This window comes from Erpetoichthys calabaricus, chromosome 6 (assembly GCF_900747795.2).
Source record: "Erpetoichthys calabaricus chromosome 6, fErpCal1.3, whole genome shotgun sequence".
NCBI lineage: Eukaryota > Metazoa > Chordata > Cladistia > Polypteriformes > Polypteridae > Erpetoichthys > Erpetoichthys calabaricus.
This window is the reverse complement of record NC_041399.2, coordinates 108,394,653-108,411,485: the sequence shown is the minus strand read 5'-3', so window position 1 is coordinate 108,411,485 and position 16,833 is coordinate 108,394,653. Positions and strand designations below refer to the sequence as shown.

The following is a 16,833-nucleotide window of genomic DNA, read 5'->3' as shown; positions in this document are numbered from 1 at the left end:
AAGCAAAGATGGTAGCAGAAACAGTCCCAAAAATGAACACAGACTTCAAAGAACTGAACCGATCATAGACTAAACGGCTAATGTAGCAGGAAATCGCTCGTCTGAGCTCCTCTCTCCTCCAAGATCCTTTCAAGACGATGCCACCTTCCTGGAGTTCGGGTTTTTATGTCCCCGACACCAGAAGGGGTGGGACTTTTTTCTGACCTTAGTGACAGGCCTGGTTTCCCTCACTGGGCGTGTTTCTGGGCTGTAAGAAAAGGTTGAGAAGACCGTTAGCGACAGCACCCCTTCTTGCCCGGGAATGGAACTTCTTATCTCAGTTGAGACGTATGCGTGGCAGTCGATAATAGTGTTTGAAGATGACTTTTCAAAGTCAAAATATGCCCCTGGGGCTGAAAGGTTGCTTTTCTTTAAACACAAGGTCCAAAGATTGATATTTCATCAATACAACAAAGCAACAGCTAAGTGAAATTAATGTTTTACAAAAAGGGTATGCAAATGAGGAAGCTGAGCTATAATAAAATGTATTACTTCCATTTTGGTTTTGTTGTCACAGGCATTCCACAGAAACATAGAAGGCACGATTTCTTTAAATCAGCCCACACAGAAGCATGTAGAATATTTGAATTCCATACAGACTGTGCCAGGCCTAGGATTTGAAACCAGCACTCTGAAACTGCAAGGGACAAATGTCACCATCTGCTTGACCATTTAATTGCCAGAATTACTTTAATAATGATGCCTGTGCTGACACATTTTGTCTCTACATGTAATATTTTCATAACTAATCTTATTTTGGGATACTGTTAGAGTTGAATAGGCTTGCAGTACAGATACTTTCAGTCTGCCTTTTAATTTCCAGACGCCCTCTTCCATTAGCTTATTGACAAAATGAGTGAGAGCAACTGCTTGATGTTATTAGCAACAGACTAGGAACTGTGTGTGGTTATTCAGACAGAAAGAACAACAAACAGGTTTCTAAATAGACTGTGGACTGCTGTGACCATAAGACTGTCATGCCAGTATGGTTGATAATCTTTCAATGAAAATGGACTTAATAGTCCCCTCTTCTTAATTGACAGTCATATATTTCTGTTCAAGATTACAAAAATAATATACTAAATTTAAATGTTAAAAATACAGTTAATATAACCTACACTTTTGTTAGATGATGTGTTATCTTTGAAAATTACATTTCAGTGGCTCAGAGTTCTTTCATATATGGCACTGTGAACAATCTTTTTCAAACTGAGATTCAGCCACATCTGCTGTCCAAGGAGAATGAGTGTGCAGATGTGGAATTACTTGAACTTTTGTTGAGATCTGCAAAGTAAGGAAAAAACCAACAATGTTTTTCAGCCTTGCATATTTGTATTTAAGAATCTAATGGACATGAACACTTTTCATTTGGAAATAGTGGATAAAGTGCAACTTATGCTGTTTTGTATTCTGTTACATGTAAAAGTAAGGTGTCATTCATAGTGTTTTGAGTTTTATATGGGCCTCGGAAAGTTAACGTGTTTATTTTTGCGATTAATGTGGCCTGTTTAACATATCAAAAATATTGTCGCATCCAGGGCCGGCAACAAGGAAAATGCCTAAGGCAGTGCATTGGTCAGGGAGGCATTTTCATGTAAATTTTTTTTTAACATTATGAAACAATAATACTGTCATGATCCAGCCAGAGACTCAGATGACCATGGGTCTGGACAACTACTGAGCACTGTGCTTGCAGAAGGTGAAGTGTGATATGCTAATGAAGCATCTCAGTGGGCGGAGAAGGTCCCGGAAGAAAGGAGGAAGGTTCTGGAAGGTGTGCTTGTTTTGTTGGTGCTGGGGACGGAGAGAAGGAGAACACAGTGAGCAGTAGCAGCACATGTGGAGATGAGAAAGAGCAGCACGGTGTGTGGGAACAGCACACAGTAAATGAGCTTGCTGAGGGGAATGAGAGTCAAACAACAGGCCGTAACACTAAAGCAGAAGATGAGCGGTGTAAAAGAGTCGAATGAGTCTGATTGTGAATAAAAAATTAGAGGTATCTCCTATGGCTAGAACAGTAGGAGTTTAGCTGGGAAGCAATCAATAAAAGCTTATTAGTTTCAAACTCCTGAAACATGTACTGGTATTGTTCCTGATTGTGGGTATTTCAATACAAATAAATTAAGTGTGTATCTAAAGAATTACATACACATCTATATTTATATACTACCTTTAAAAATTTTGAGAAATAAAAAAAAAATTATTTAAAAGTTTCACAACGCCCTGTCAGATGTCAATACGTGGTACTGATATTCATTTCTTTAATTTATACATACCAATACAATTTCGTTTGTGTCATTTCTGTAAGAAGATTGAATCAATGTCATATCACGTACGTGCAAAAAAAGTTTTCTTTGAGTGGCACTAAAACCAACATAGGTCTTTAGTACCTCTGTATTTAACTCGCCGGACTGCTAGGTAGCTTACAGTGCTGGCTACCCTAATGTAATGACAAAATGCTACAAAATAAAAGTGTAATGATTATTCCTACCCATTATTCCATTTTGTAGTATCTTTGCTAATTTATGCAAAGAACGCAACATAACCACCCAAGTAACGCATGATTTTTAAACAAGAAAGCTGCTACAGAGAACGTTTCTTAGCATGCCAGGAGCAAAGGTATAGGTAGTGCAGTATTTTCCAACCATTTTTCTGTGGTGGCACAATTTTTGTAACCCAAAAAATCCTAAGGCACACCATAATTCTACTAACCTCAAAATCATTAAATCTATACATGTGCTAAACTGTCCAAAAGGGTGGGACGCTGGCAAAAAAGAAAAATATCAGCTTGGAGGTTGGTGTTCGCAGAAACAGCACTTAGTGAGCACTTTGGATACGTTTCCCAACTGCTTCATTCCTTTTCCCACTCATAAAGTCGGTCCTATACGGCACACCTGGGTAGCTCTTTATGCACAATAAATGAAAAACACTTCTTTAGGATATAATTATAAAGTTGTTGATGGTAATGAATAATTGAAGATGGCATTTGCGGAGTTTTAACACAAGTTTTAATATATGCCCATTAAAGAGATGCATATTTCAGCTAAGTCAGTCTTTAGCTGTGCATTCAAAGACTACAGTCGTTTCGATTGATTAATTTTACTTTGACACATCTGTGTCTTATGCCATACCAATCTGACAATTAATACATTGGCCTCATTTTCTTATTGCTTTCTTTTCAGCCTACCTTTTAGGAAGGCATTCCAATTCAGGTTGCACTTGCTCAAGTAGTATTTTGTTAAAAGGTCAGATTTCAGGTCATTGTTAAAGTTTAAAGTATGCCATTAAATCTTTAAAACTTCCTTTGTGCACTCGGCTGCGAACCACTCCAGAGAGAGCTGGGGGTCACTGTCCGATGAAGCCAACAGAACCACATCATCCGCAAATAGCATTGTTGGTACACCTAGGAAAAATTGTGAATAACTGGATTAGAGGAATTTTTGAAACAAGTTGTTTTCTTTTTTTGTATCACACATGTCTCCAATCATTCATTCAGCCTATTTAAATGGAGAAAATGGAGTCACTCTACTATTTGGTGTATCCTGTATCCCATGCTGAACTTGGACAAGAGAAGTCAAAGGAGAAAGTTGTCTGACATGAAAAGCCACATTGGAATTTGTTAAAATGCATACTGATAAGCCACAATGCTTCTGGTAGAATGCCCTTTGGACAGATGAGAGAAAACTGGAGCTTTTTGCAAAATCACATCAGCTCTGTGTCCACTGATGAAAAAAAATGAAGCATTCAAAGAATGCATACCTACTTACAGTGCATCCGGAAAGTGTTCACAGCGCATCACTTTTTCCACATTTTGTTATGTTACAACCTTATTCCAAAATGGATTAAATTCATTTTCTTCCTCAGAATTCTACACACAACACCCCATAATGACAACGTGAAAAAAGTTTACTTGAGGTTTTTGCAAATTTATTAAAAATAAAAAAAATTGAGAAAGCACATGTACATAAGTATTCACAGAATTTGCCGTGAAGCTCGAAATTGAGCTCAGGTGCATCCTGTTTCCCCTGATCATCCTTGAGATGTTTCTGCAGCTTAATTGGAGTCCACCTGTGGTAAATTCAGTTGATTGGACATGATTTGGAAAGGCACACACCTGTCTATATAAGGTCCCACAGTTGACAGTTCATGTCAGAGCACAAACCAAGCATGAAGTCAAAGGAATTGTCTGTAGAGCTCTGAGACAGGATTGTCTCGAGGCACATATCTGGGGAAGGTTACAGAAAAATTTCTGCTGCTTTGAAGGTCCCAATGAGCACAGTGGCCTCCGTAAGTGGAAGAAGTTCAAAACCACCAGGACTCTTCCTAGAGCTAGCCGGCCATCTAAACTGAGCAATCGGGGGAGAAGGGCCTTAGTCAGGGAGGTGACCAAGAACCCGATGGTCACTCTGTCAGAGCTCCAGAGGTCCTCTGTGGAGAGAGGAGAACCTTCCAGAAGGACAACCATCTCTGCAGCAATCCACCAATCAGGCCTGTATGGTAGAGTGGCCAGACGGAAGCCACTCCTTAGTAAAAGGCACATGGCAGCCCACCTGGAGTTTGCCAAAAGGGCACCTGAAGGACTCTCAGACCATGAGAAAGAAAATTCTCTGGTCTGATGAGACAAAGATTGAACTCTTTGGTGTGAATGCCAGGCGTCACGTTTGGAGGAAACCTGGCACCATCCTTATAGTGAAGCATGGTGGTGGCAGCATCATGCTGCGGGGATGTTTTTCAGCGGCAGGAACTGGGAGACTAGTCAGGATAAAGGGAAAGATGACTACAGCAATGTACAGAGACATCCTGGATGAAAACCTGCTCCAGAGCGCTCTTGACCTCAGACTGGGGCGATGGTTCATCTTTCAGCAGGACAACCACCCTAAGCACACAGCTAAGATATCAAAGGAGTGGCTTCAGGACAACTCTGTGAATGTCCTTGAGTGGCCCAGCCAGAGCCCAGACTTGAATCTGATTGAACATCTCTGGAGAGATCTTAAAATGGCTGTGCACCGACGCTTCCCATCCAACCTGATGGAGCTTGAGAGGTGCTACAAAGAGGAATGGGCGAAACTGGCCAAGGATAGGTGTGCCAAGCTTGTGGCATCATATTCAAAAAGACTTGAGGCTGTAATTGCTGCCAAAGGTGCATTGACAAAGTATTGAGCAAAGGCTGTGAATACTTATGTACATGTGATTTCTCAGTTTTTTTATTTTTAATAAATTTGCAAAAACCTCAAGTAAACTTTTTTCACGTTGTCATTATGGGGTGTTGTGTACAGAATTCTGAGGAAAAAAATTAATTTAATCCATTTTGGAATAAGGCTGTAACATAACAGAAGGTGGAAAAAGTGATGCGCTGTGAATACTTTCTGGATGCACTGTATGAAACATGAAGGAGGCTTGGTTATGTTTTGTGTCTGCTTTGCTCTGTCTGGCACAGGGTGCCTTGAGTCTGTGCAGGAATCAATGACAGTTCAAGATTATCAAGGCATTCTGAAACAAAGCATACTGCCCAGTGTCAGAAAGCTCTGTCTCAGTCAGAGATCATGGATCCTGCAACAAGATAATGACCCAAATCACACAGCTAAAAGCACCCAAGAATGGCTAAGAACAAAGCATTGGACTATTCTGAAGTTGCTTCCTATGAGCCCTGATTTGAATCCTATCGAACATCTATTGAAAGAAGTGAAACATGCAGTCTGGAGAAGGCACCCTTCAAACTTGAGACAGCTGTAGCAGTTTGCTTAGGATGTGTGGGCCAAACTACCTTTTGACATGTGCAGAAGTTTCATTGAGAGCCACAGGAATCGCTTGTTTGCAGTGATTTCCTCTAAAGCTTGTGCAACAAAATATTAGGTCAAGGGTCCCATCATTTTTGTCCATGCCATTTTCATTTGTATTATTATTTGAAATACTATGTTGAATGAAATATTTAAATCAAAGTCTGATTTTTAAAAAAATACAGAATAAACAATTTTGAGTGCCAATTACCTTTGCCAGTTTCAAGTTACTACAGAGACAATTGTGGATTCTTCCGTTTTTGTGGAGAAGTACCAACAAATTTGTCCACATTATCTTTTCAAATAAATGCCAGCATTAATGTCACACCTTATTTTGTCTCAATGTGAGCACTTATTTGCTACTTTAAAAGCACTGGTATTGCTACACCTCTAGTCTGATGGGTTTCTGCTAAAAATTGAGGATTCTTGTAATCTAGACAGGATGGGAATGTGAAGGTAAGCGAAATGAATTTCGCTTTTCAGGCATGTTTTACATTTTACAAAGACTGATTTTTGTTAAAATGGAATAAACAATGATGGGTGCCAAATATTTCACAGACAATTGTGGGTTCTTCTTTTTTCATAGAGGATTACCAGTAAATTTCTCCACGTGAGTATACCAAAACAGAACTCCTCTTACATCTCAAGTTAAGCAGTTATCTCTAATCTTGGCAATCCTTCCTTTTGACAACGTAGAAAATTATATGCTACCACGTATACAAGTGCAACACATATACAAGAGTATCGCAATGCCGTCAGAAGGAAGGACCCACGGTTTCTTATATATTCACATATAAGTTCAACCAGACAAACGTTTAACTGGGACACAGTGCAAGCAAAATTCAGGGCTAATACTAAAAGTGCCAGAAAGCTGGCTGAATCACGGCATTAACAGACATTTGGATCTGAACCTGGCAAATGCAGGCTTAAAAAGAAGAACATCCAAATAGTTAAAAAAAAAAAAAAAAAAAAAAAACTTTATGATTAACACCTTCCGAACCCTACCATACTAATTCACCCCCAACCCCTCCTGTACTATGTATTGCCTTTGATTTCTGTATGTCTAATCATTTACTGTAGATATACCAAACCCTGGAAGGTTGTCAAAAACTTAGAAATAGAAAAGTATTTTAAGATATGTGACTCATTTTTTCTCTTTGTAGATTTCTAGATGCAAATATATATAAATGGCAGCGATCTCAGGGAGAAATAGGACATGCAGCTTTACACAAATGAAGGCTGTTTGCAGAAGTGAAAAGAGAGAGGGAAACCTTAAAGAAGATGCATTTAGCAGGTACTGTGGCCGTGGGCATCATATGTTTTGCCCAACTAATCTACTAATAAAGATATTTAACATATATTTTCCCCACTAACATCTTATCTGAAACCTTGTGGCAAAGAGCGATGTGAGGACTACAATTCCCATCAGCCAGTGTGCTTCTCAGATGATTGCATCAGTGCTAACAAACTATAGCTTCCTTATCATTATGTTAACCCCAGGAAAAATTAACCAAATAAGTGTTGAATTTTTTTCAACAACAAAAACTGTTATTATGTGTAACAGAAACGTGTACATACCAAAACATCAACATAATCACAGTAAGAGAAATACTTTACATTTAGTATCCACAGCTGTACTGATGTAGGTTTGGTATATACACTTCATATGATATGTTTTTAAAAAGTCACCAACATATGTAGATATGTAGACCCACACTTTGGACAATGCCCATTGTGTCATGATACCACAGCACAAGATTTACTGACTTCCACATTTCCCCTGACATGGGCACAAAGAGTGCTTAGGAGGCAGATGTCTTCCTTGTCCTTCAACTTGATTGCAATCATTTTGCCCTTTTGTCAAGCAGTAATTACACCACGCTTGCAGCTTGACATGTTCATGTGACCGAATTCACCATGCTTACCATTGTGGTTTGTTTGTACTGTGTTATATATATCAGTTTTTCTTTGAAGGAAAATCTCAAGCAGTTCAGGTTAGGTATAAAAATTGTTTGTCACTATACAGTGACCTTGGTCAAACAACGGGTCAGCAGATGACAATACAGATGATGCATCAACATCATATTGACTGCACTTGTCATCCCACTTGATTCCACCTACTGGTGTAAAATACTGAATTTCAGATATACTCAGAGCCTGCTTTGCACAGCAAGTAGAACTTAATACAAAATTGTCCATCTGGATGTGATGTACTATATCTACAACAGCTTTCCCTTGTAACCCATGACACTTTTGTCAATACTATACTATATAATGTCACAATCAGGAACATACACATTCTACGTATTTTTGATGATTGCATGATATACATCCCATAGTTTGTACGGATTCAGAGCTGGGTGATAGGCTTCATCATAGTCATCATTATCAGTGAAATGTATTCATAGTGGGCGGCACGGTGGCGCAGTGGGTAGCGCTGCTGCCTCGCAGTTGGGAGACCTGAGGACCTGGGTTCGCCTCCCGGGTCCTCCCTGCGTGGAGTTTGCATGTTCTCCCCATGTCTGCGTGGGTTTCCTCCGGGCGCTCCGGTTTCCTCCCACAGTCCAAAGACATGCAGGTTAGGTGGATTGGCGATTCTAAATTGGCCCTAGTGTGTGCTTGGTGTGTGTTTGTGTGTGTCCTGTGGTGGGTTGGCACCTTGCCCTGGATTGGTTCCCTGCCTTGTGCCCTGTGTTGGCTGGGATTGGCTCCAGCAGACCCCCGTGACCCTGTGTTCGGATTCAGCGGGTTGGGAAATGGATGGATGGATGTATTCATAGTGAATGAAAAGCAACAGTCATTGAAAAAAACATTTCTGCAATAACTGGTTTGTGGACCAGTACCACATCTGAGCTGGTCTACTCTCCCTGCTTTGCAGCATCAGTACACTGAAAAATACTGCCAAGCATAAAGGTTCATTTCAAGTCCACCCACCTGCCTGAATGATTACAGGCCGGTAGGACTCACTCCAATCATCATGAAGTGTTTTGAGAGAGTGGTGCTGGCCCACATTCAGAACAGTATACCGGACACTCTGCACCCCCTGCAGTATGCCTACCGGCCCAACAGGTCCACCTCAGATGTTGTTGCGGTCGCACTACATTATTCCCTCTCCCATCTGAAAAACAAAGACTCCTACATCAGGATGCTCTTTGTTGACTACAGCTCCGCCTTTAACACGGTTATCCCCCATAAATTCACCCATAAACTGTCTGCACTTGGCCTGCACCCCACCCTCTGTGACTGGCTCCTAGACTTTCTGACTGCAGGCCCCAGTCTGTCAGGATTGGTAATAGGACTTCAGCCACCATTATCACAAACACTGGCACCCCACAGGGATGCACCCTCAGCCCCATCCTCTGCACACTGTTCATCCATGACTGTGTCGCCTCCCACAAAGATAACATCATCCTAAAGTTTGCAGACGACACCATAGTGAAAGGATGCATCACTGGTGGGGATGAGGTGGCCTACAGGAGGGAGGTGGACAGTCTGGCGTCATGGTGTGATGACAACAACATCACCCTTAACACAGACAAGACGAAGGAGATGATAGTGGACATGAGGAAGGAGAGGAGACCTCACCGGCCACTGTTCATCCGAGGGCTTGAAGTGGAGAGGGTGAGCAACATGAAATACCTGGGCATCTACATCAGTGAGGACCCCACTTGGACACCTAACACCACACAGATGGTCACGAGGGCCCAGCAGCAGCTGTACTTTCTGAAGAGGCTGAGGAAGTTTGGTATGTCAACTAAGATCCTCGGCAACTTTTACAGCTGTATTGTTGAGGGCATCTTGACCAGCTGCTTCACTGTGTGGTATGGCAACACTACTGCTATGGACCGCAAACGCCTGCAGAGAGTGGTAAAGACTGCTGAGAAGATCACCAGGACCCCACTGTCCTCTCTGCAGAGCATCTACAACTGCAGAGTCCGAATGAGAACTGCCTCGATCCTCAGGGACCCCACCCACCCCACACATGAACTGTTGACACTTCTACCCTCAGGCAGGAGGTATAGAAGTATGAAATGCAGGACATCCAGGCTAAAGAACTCTTTCTTTTCCAAGGGCATTAGATTCCTAAATAACTGACTAGAGTTTATAACCGTGGTTCACCTCATTCTATCTACCTCACACAACTGCATTTGACTTGTCCATCACACACCTATCTGCACATTTCACTTTATACTTTTATTCTGTTTCTATACTTTATGCTGCCTCTGTTAGTTATTATCTATCTGCTACTTTTTATTTATGTTTATCTTTATACGTTGGTTTTGGCATTTAGTGTGGATAGCAAAGAAAGAATTTCATTGTACAGGGAGGGAAACATGTTTCCTTACTGTGCACATGACAATATACTTGAACTTATTTCCATAACTTTGTATTTTCAGTAAATTCATAAGTGTGTTTGGCAGCATTATCATTATCATTGTTCACTTTAATTAAAGTGACTTTTAGCAGACCATAATGGTTAAATATTTTTTTAAAGAAAATATAATCTTATAAACTTTATTTTAACTTTCTAATAAGAAATGCTGTTGAATTTTTAAAAGTGACATGGAAATCTTGTAAAATTTGCAGTTTAAATAAAAAATGTCATTTTATTTTGCTATTTTAAGGAAACATTTATTCTGCATTTTTTTCTCTATTTAAATTAGAAGAATTACATTTAATAACTACATAACATTATCTAACTAGCAGCATGCAATATTACATAGCATAAATTAGCTGCAGAAAGTAACAGTTGTTTGACATACATTAAATATTAACACGATGAAAAAAATACTTAAAAGTCAGGCTAAAAGAAGTTAAAATTAATAAAACTTCTGAACCATTACAACTTAATTTTTGACATAAACTTAACAATTTGCGTAGTTCAGTGAAAACCTGAAAAAACTCGCTTTCATCCATAATTTTTGAAAGTGTTACAGCAAATTGAGACTTTCATTTATAACAACATAGAAAACCACTCTGAGGCACAGAGCTAGAACAGCCTTTTAGTTATCTACCAAAAGACAAATTACATTGAACTGATGAACTCACAGATAACATAAAGCATGAAGGACTTTCTACCACATTAACTTTTAAAATGCTATTTTATTTTCCATATCTTGATTACTTGAAACATCCTCAATCCTGGCACATATTAAAGGGGCAGATTCAACATTTCTATAAGTAATGGCAAAAAAAAACCTGTTTATATATATATATATATATATATATATATATATATATATATATATATATATATATATATATATATATATATATAAAGAAAAGCTAATTAATGAATAGTAATAATAACAACAACAATTAAAATAACAAAACCACAATGAATCCCCAGTGTGTCGGGTGGTATATATAATAATTTTCAGTTATTCAAGCTGAAAGGACTGATAAAGGTAACACTTCTAAAAATTCATATACTCTTTAAAATAAAGACATATAAATAAATATAGGTCTTATTGGGATATTAATTTTATTAAAAATAACATAAATGAAATATTTACAATCAATTCAATACAACATAAAATAGGGGCCCTAAAAATACATTTTAAGGAGGAAAATTTAAAACAAATTATTTGCTTTAGTTGATTTATTGTTTTACTTTTTATTTTTATTTATTTATTTACTTTTTTGTTTTCTTTTTATCATGGACTCTTCTGTCATGGTATCCAGTCAGGTCGCTCCTCCCCTAATGTTTGATCTAGACGACGGATTTCTTGATTTCTCAGTCTGTTCAGAATGAGTTCCATATTATTAACAACAGGCTGCAAATTGCTATACATTTTAATTTGCCTTTTGCCAAAACGACCAATTGGCCGCACCCCACGACCCACATACCAGAAAGGATCAATTTCTGGACCTGTAGATAAAAGCAAAACATATTAGTAACAGTGTTTAATATTAGTACCATGATATTATTAAATGAAAGCTAAATTATATGGCTAGCTATTATTTTTTATATTTACAGTAAGTATAAATTACTCAACTGGTTAAACAGGATAGGTCTATAATAAACAAAGTCTTTTGACTATGATTTAGTTGCCCATTATACTAAATTTATACAGATTTATCGAAACTTTAGGCAGAAAACCATAACATGATAACTTTTAGTGAATAATGTGTATGTAGCCTAAATATATCCATAAATAATGTAAGATATGGCGGGCTGCCTTATCTCACCCATACTGTACTGAATTTCCTAGATGCTGTAATTTTCAACTGCTTACTTTTAATGCATCAAAAGCATCTTTTTTTATTTTTATTTTTTATTGTGCTTTAAAACACATATGATTATGGGCACGGGTCAAAACACAACGGCTTGTTAAGAGCTCCTTATAGCAATAACACACTTTACTTTGCAACAAGACTGGCAAACACTTTCTCTTCAAAATTTGAAGAACTTTAGAGAAAAAAAGTAGCTAGTACCTATAAATACAATTATTTTTATTCTGCACAAGTTAAAATTGTAAAAATAGCACGATATTCATACTTAGAAAGTTGCATTTGCTGATAATTCCTTCTTTGTGTTTTGTTCTGCTAAAATATGTACACCTGAGCAATGCAAGACACATGCTGACTCAGAATTACTGTATGCGCCATTAAACCCATACAGACATTCAAGATGTGACTGAAACAGAGCTTCTGGCCTTTTCGGTATATTTTTATTAATTTATTACATTGATGATTAAGACTAAGGCTGCAGTTTGTGTTTGCTAGTGTGCCAGAGCCGTAGAGGGCCTTGGCTGTGTGATGGATTATGCTTCACCTCAGTTAACAGAGTCTATCGGTCGGAGCCGAATAATGCAGAATGTGGCAAGATAACAAGACGCCCGTCATATTTGGAGATTTCTTCAACAAGCATGCGATTGGAATGATCGGCATTACAAAATTGCCCTCGTAAAGAACTGGAACACATAATAGCTTCCAAAGTGAATCGGCCCTCGATTGAACGCAAGGACGTGACAAGCCAAGCGCATGCGTAAATCCAGAGACGCTTATGGCCAATAAGGAGTAACCGGAGTCTCTCTGAACAGGGCGCAGTCCAGTGGCGAACGTTGGTTTCGAACTCTGGCCATTGGAGCTCTAAAGCCCGACACTTGTCTGTTAAATACTGTCTAAGGGTGTAATTGGCATTTCGAAATTTTACAATCAGGATATTCGTGCTTATACTTCAGTATAAAATGATTACATTGCATCCAGTCAAAATTCAATTAAATCTGAAGCAGTCACATCTGAAATACTTCTGTTCTTGAAACTTTAAATATTTAACACACGTATCTGGAAAGTTATATTTAAATTTGACACCTGAATATAAAGAGACAAATATTTTACAGGCTGCCAAACAGATGCTTAACACATGAGAAAGTGCCCGTTGCTCAGTAAAGCTGCATTTCCGCGCTGCTTGATTTTCTTCCACGAAAGGTCAGCTCTTAACTGACTGTCACTCATTTCCAACAATATTAACCCTAAGGTTGTTTTGACAAATCATTTCCAATTCAGTAAAATGAAGAAAACTGTTTTTCCTGACTTGAAACTGTCTAAATATTACTTACTCCTGTTGTCAATTTCGTGCTTGAAAACCTGACTCTGTGCCGTGGCCAAGCTCACAGAAAGCAGCAGCATCACCGTGTAGAAGGCGGCCACCTTAGCACGCCTGGACACCAAGGAGCAGTCTCCACCAGGGCACCAGTAGACATTTGTCTGCATCATCGACCTGAACTGGAAACAACAGGGGAGAAAGCAAATTCAAATGACGTTTAGGGAGTTAAGGGAGTGGTGGGTGCCATGAGATCGCTAAAAAACAATTTGCGAAATTTACCAGAGAAATCAATAACTTTTGAAAACAGACAAAGTGGATAGAACTGGAAAGCTGTGTTTAGCTAAATGGCCTGTTCGCGTATACATTTTTGCAATGCGATCAAACTGTAAGTTCTGCGCCTTAAGCCCCAAGCTATGCAGGTCTGCCAGTCGTTTGACTGCGTGCGCTAAACATTGAATAATACATTAAATTCTACCGTAAATATCCTGCTGTAACGAATTACGGCTAATTCACTTGAATTCCTTCTACATTACATGCTCGCGGCAGGTGGAGCCTGACCTCGGCGCTCACCCAGTAGAGTAGGAGCAGCTCTTGAGACACACACTCTCAGAACGGGTCGTGCTTTTAACTTGCATAACCCCCCTTGTATATTACGTAAAGCAGTAACGGCTCATCATGGTGAGTATTTTATTTTGCAAGATCGAGATATAAAATTTGATTCTCGTGGAAATACTAAAATCGGAAAAGAGAGTTTTAAACGATCAATCTTTATGGTTAAGAAATGCTGAAATCAATACATTCTTTGAATTCAGGTGTTTTTACTCTGTGTAATGTACACACAAAAGGAGTATACGAACAAAAAAATATCAGTGGCACTGATTAAAACTCCAAGGCTGCTCCTAAAAGAACAGTTTTATTTATTGTTTGGTTTAAAACATTTATTTTAGTTGTTTTTTCCCTTCCTGTCATGTAAAAGAATCCGGAGCGCTTTTTTTTCCCCCAAGAAGACGTAAAATTGTCAATATAAGATGGTCTGCTTAACTCTGACCTTTCGGAAAAGTAGCAAAGTAATATTTATATTTTTGGCGATGTTTGTGCATCAATATAAAAATCTGGAATTCAGCGCAATTCTTTCAACAATATTTAAAATACATCTAATACAATTATTTGTGAATAGTGAGACGCGGAAGTATATTCCACAACACCTTATGGCTAAAGCCTTAAGTTTATAACAATGAATCGGCACAATGATTATCACATTAAGTAAAATTTTATTAAATTTAACTGAGCGATTACTCCAAAATGTCTATGCGATTGCACTAAAACTCAGTTTTAGTCACAAATTGACGATAGCATCACAAAACAAATGAACGAATGAATTAACTAAATTTTACATTTCATTCGAACACCCTAATAAAACAGTTCTTCGTTTTAGTATCCTACGATGTAGAAAGACTATCATTATAATTAAATAATCATTTTTAATTCAGATTAAATTAAAATTTCATCAGTCCATTTATCTATAACAAAAAATCCAGTCATTAAACAGTTGACGTTTTCGACTTTAAAGAATCATCACGGAAGAAACAGATTATTCGGGGCTTCTTGTATGTCAATATTCCAACTGACTTCTCCGGCACACCAGGCACATCCCAAAGCACCTGGACAGTCGCATCGACAACCGAGTTTATTATCTCTGTGGCGCTGGTGATCTTGTGCTTTGTTGTATTTTTGTTTGAATTTTAAGATCCTTATGTTTGTTAACGGATTTATATTTTTTTCCACGTTTTAAATGCGTTAGTTAAGCAGGCTTGCAGTTTTTCGATACGCCAGTAAACATGTATATATAAGCGGTTCAAATATTCATTTTAGACAATGTCCAGCAACACTAATTAATAAATTAACGCAAATGGTGTTTCTCATAACCAAATACTGTAAAGTGCCAGCTATTCCTTCCCCGGGTCTGCTTATTCCAATATTCTGACCGAGCGCTGGTCAGCACGCAGTCTCGAGCACAAGGCAGGAAGCCGCAGCCACAAGTGCAACGCAACGCAAAATTCTGTAGTAGACGGAAAACTCACATCGCTAGATCGGCGTACACGTTTAATATTAAAAATGCATTTTTGCGAACTATTACAAACTCTTATTTTTTTGAATGACACGTTTTAAATTTGAATGTATTCCACTGCAAAGCAAGGCATTGCGTTTCTTCCACATAAACCAGTAAAATCATGAATTAATTCAGTTTTGTGGTGTATAGGAATTGCTGTTCGGGAAACCGAGCGCCTTCAACTCACATTAGACTCCCATATTAAAGAGGATCCGCTGCAGTAGAAAGCTGAAAAAAGTTTGAGAAGTTTTAGGTAAAACTCATTTAAATTGCATTGACTGCTTCATGATAATCTAAATTAAAGCATACGTGCGCAACAGAACCAACTGTTTCATCATTTATGATAAATATTAAAAGCAAAGCATTGCGATCCTTATTAATAAACAAGTACGTAAGTCCAGATGTAGTTACAGTGTGAACAATATCTGTATAATATTTTGTCACTTTTTATGAAAGTACTGCGCTTCTATAAAACACGAAGTCACAAGCGTTCTGAGAATCGGGACACGAATAACACGAAAAAAATCAGACCGGCAAACAGGCTACGCATTTAGCTTTCGGTTTAACATCGTCGTTTGCTACCCGAATAAATTCACAATCCTTTTCTTTTTTTTCAGTTTTACTTAACTGGAGGCTACTGGAAAAATAAGAGCACATCACCTCTTGTCCCGGACCCAGCAGATGCTAATCGACTTCCGATAATCTCCTACGATGTTCATTCGGGCCACTTCGTGGCCGAGACCTTTTATAGAGGGGGATCTTAGTAAAGGCACAGAGGATGCACGTCAGCCGCAGGTGGGCTACTACACTGATGTCTTTTTTTCTCCCCCTCTCACAAAGGAGCCATTAAGCAGCTTTTTTTTTCTTTTTCTCATTGAAGGGTATTTTGCTTGCTCGCTCTCTCACTCCGTCTCTCACTCCCTCTCCTTTAAGCACGTCTCAATCCACTTCATCAGCGCTTTGCTGACAGGCGCAGAACATCAGAAAGAAAATAAGCGTCAGATTTGCGGGTCTGTCTCCTCATTAACTATGTTGGAGCAGGAGTTAAGGAGGTGGATTCTGCGTCAGTCTCCTCTGTTTTATATTGATTGATATTGATCCGTATGGTTAAGACTACATAAAAGCATTAGCGGACCCTGGCTTTTCCAAAGACCTGGAAAAAAGTGTCGTCGTATGCTGTGAAAAGTTTTGTAGCGCCTTTTAGTTTTATTCGTTAAACGTGAAACAAACCTGATTCCACCTAATAAGACCTTTGCTTTTCCCATCAAACCATTTCGCATTAACAGTGAGCTATATTAAGTGTGTGTGTGTGTATGCTAGCTAGACCCACCAGCCGGACAACCCATCAAAAGTCA

The 16,833-nt window shown here is 38.7% G+C and overlaps 1 protein-coding gene across 1 annotated transcript; it reads right to left on the bottom strand.

Moving 5' to 3' along the window:
- Positions 1 to 10,717: 10,717 nt before the first annotated feature.
- Positions 10,718 to 16,212, bottom strand: prlh2 (prolactin releasing hormone 2). The gene is made up of 4 exons (XM_051929371.1): positions 16,139 to 16,212; positions 13,382 to 13,542; positions 11,456 to 11,688; positions 10,718 to 10,991 (listed from the first exon to the last, which is right to left on the bottom strand). The coding sequence occupies exons 1-3, from the start codon at positions 16,195 to 16,197 to the stop codon at positions 11,489 to 11,491; spliced, it is 420 nt and encodes a 139-aa protein (XP_051785331.1). The 5' UTR covers positions 16,198 to 16,212; the 3' UTR covers positions 10,718 to 10,991; positions 11,456 to 11,488.
- Positions 16,213 to 16,833: the final 621 nt, after the last annotated feature.

Bases quoted from the DNA above. Each gene is read 5' to 3' on its own strand.
- prlh2 (XM_051929371.1), bottom strand. From the start codon at position 16,197: ATGAACATCGTAGGAGATTATCGGAAGTCGATTAGCATCTGCTGGGTC. The intron at 13,543-16,138 runs GTGATGTGCTCT...TTTCCAGTTCAG, and splicing joins TGCTGGGTCCGGGACAAGAG to GTCGATGATGCAGACAAATG. The intron at 11,689-13,381 runs GTAAGTAATATT...TTTTATCTACAG, and splicing joins GCACGAAATTGACAACAGGA to GTCCAGAAATTGATCCTTTC.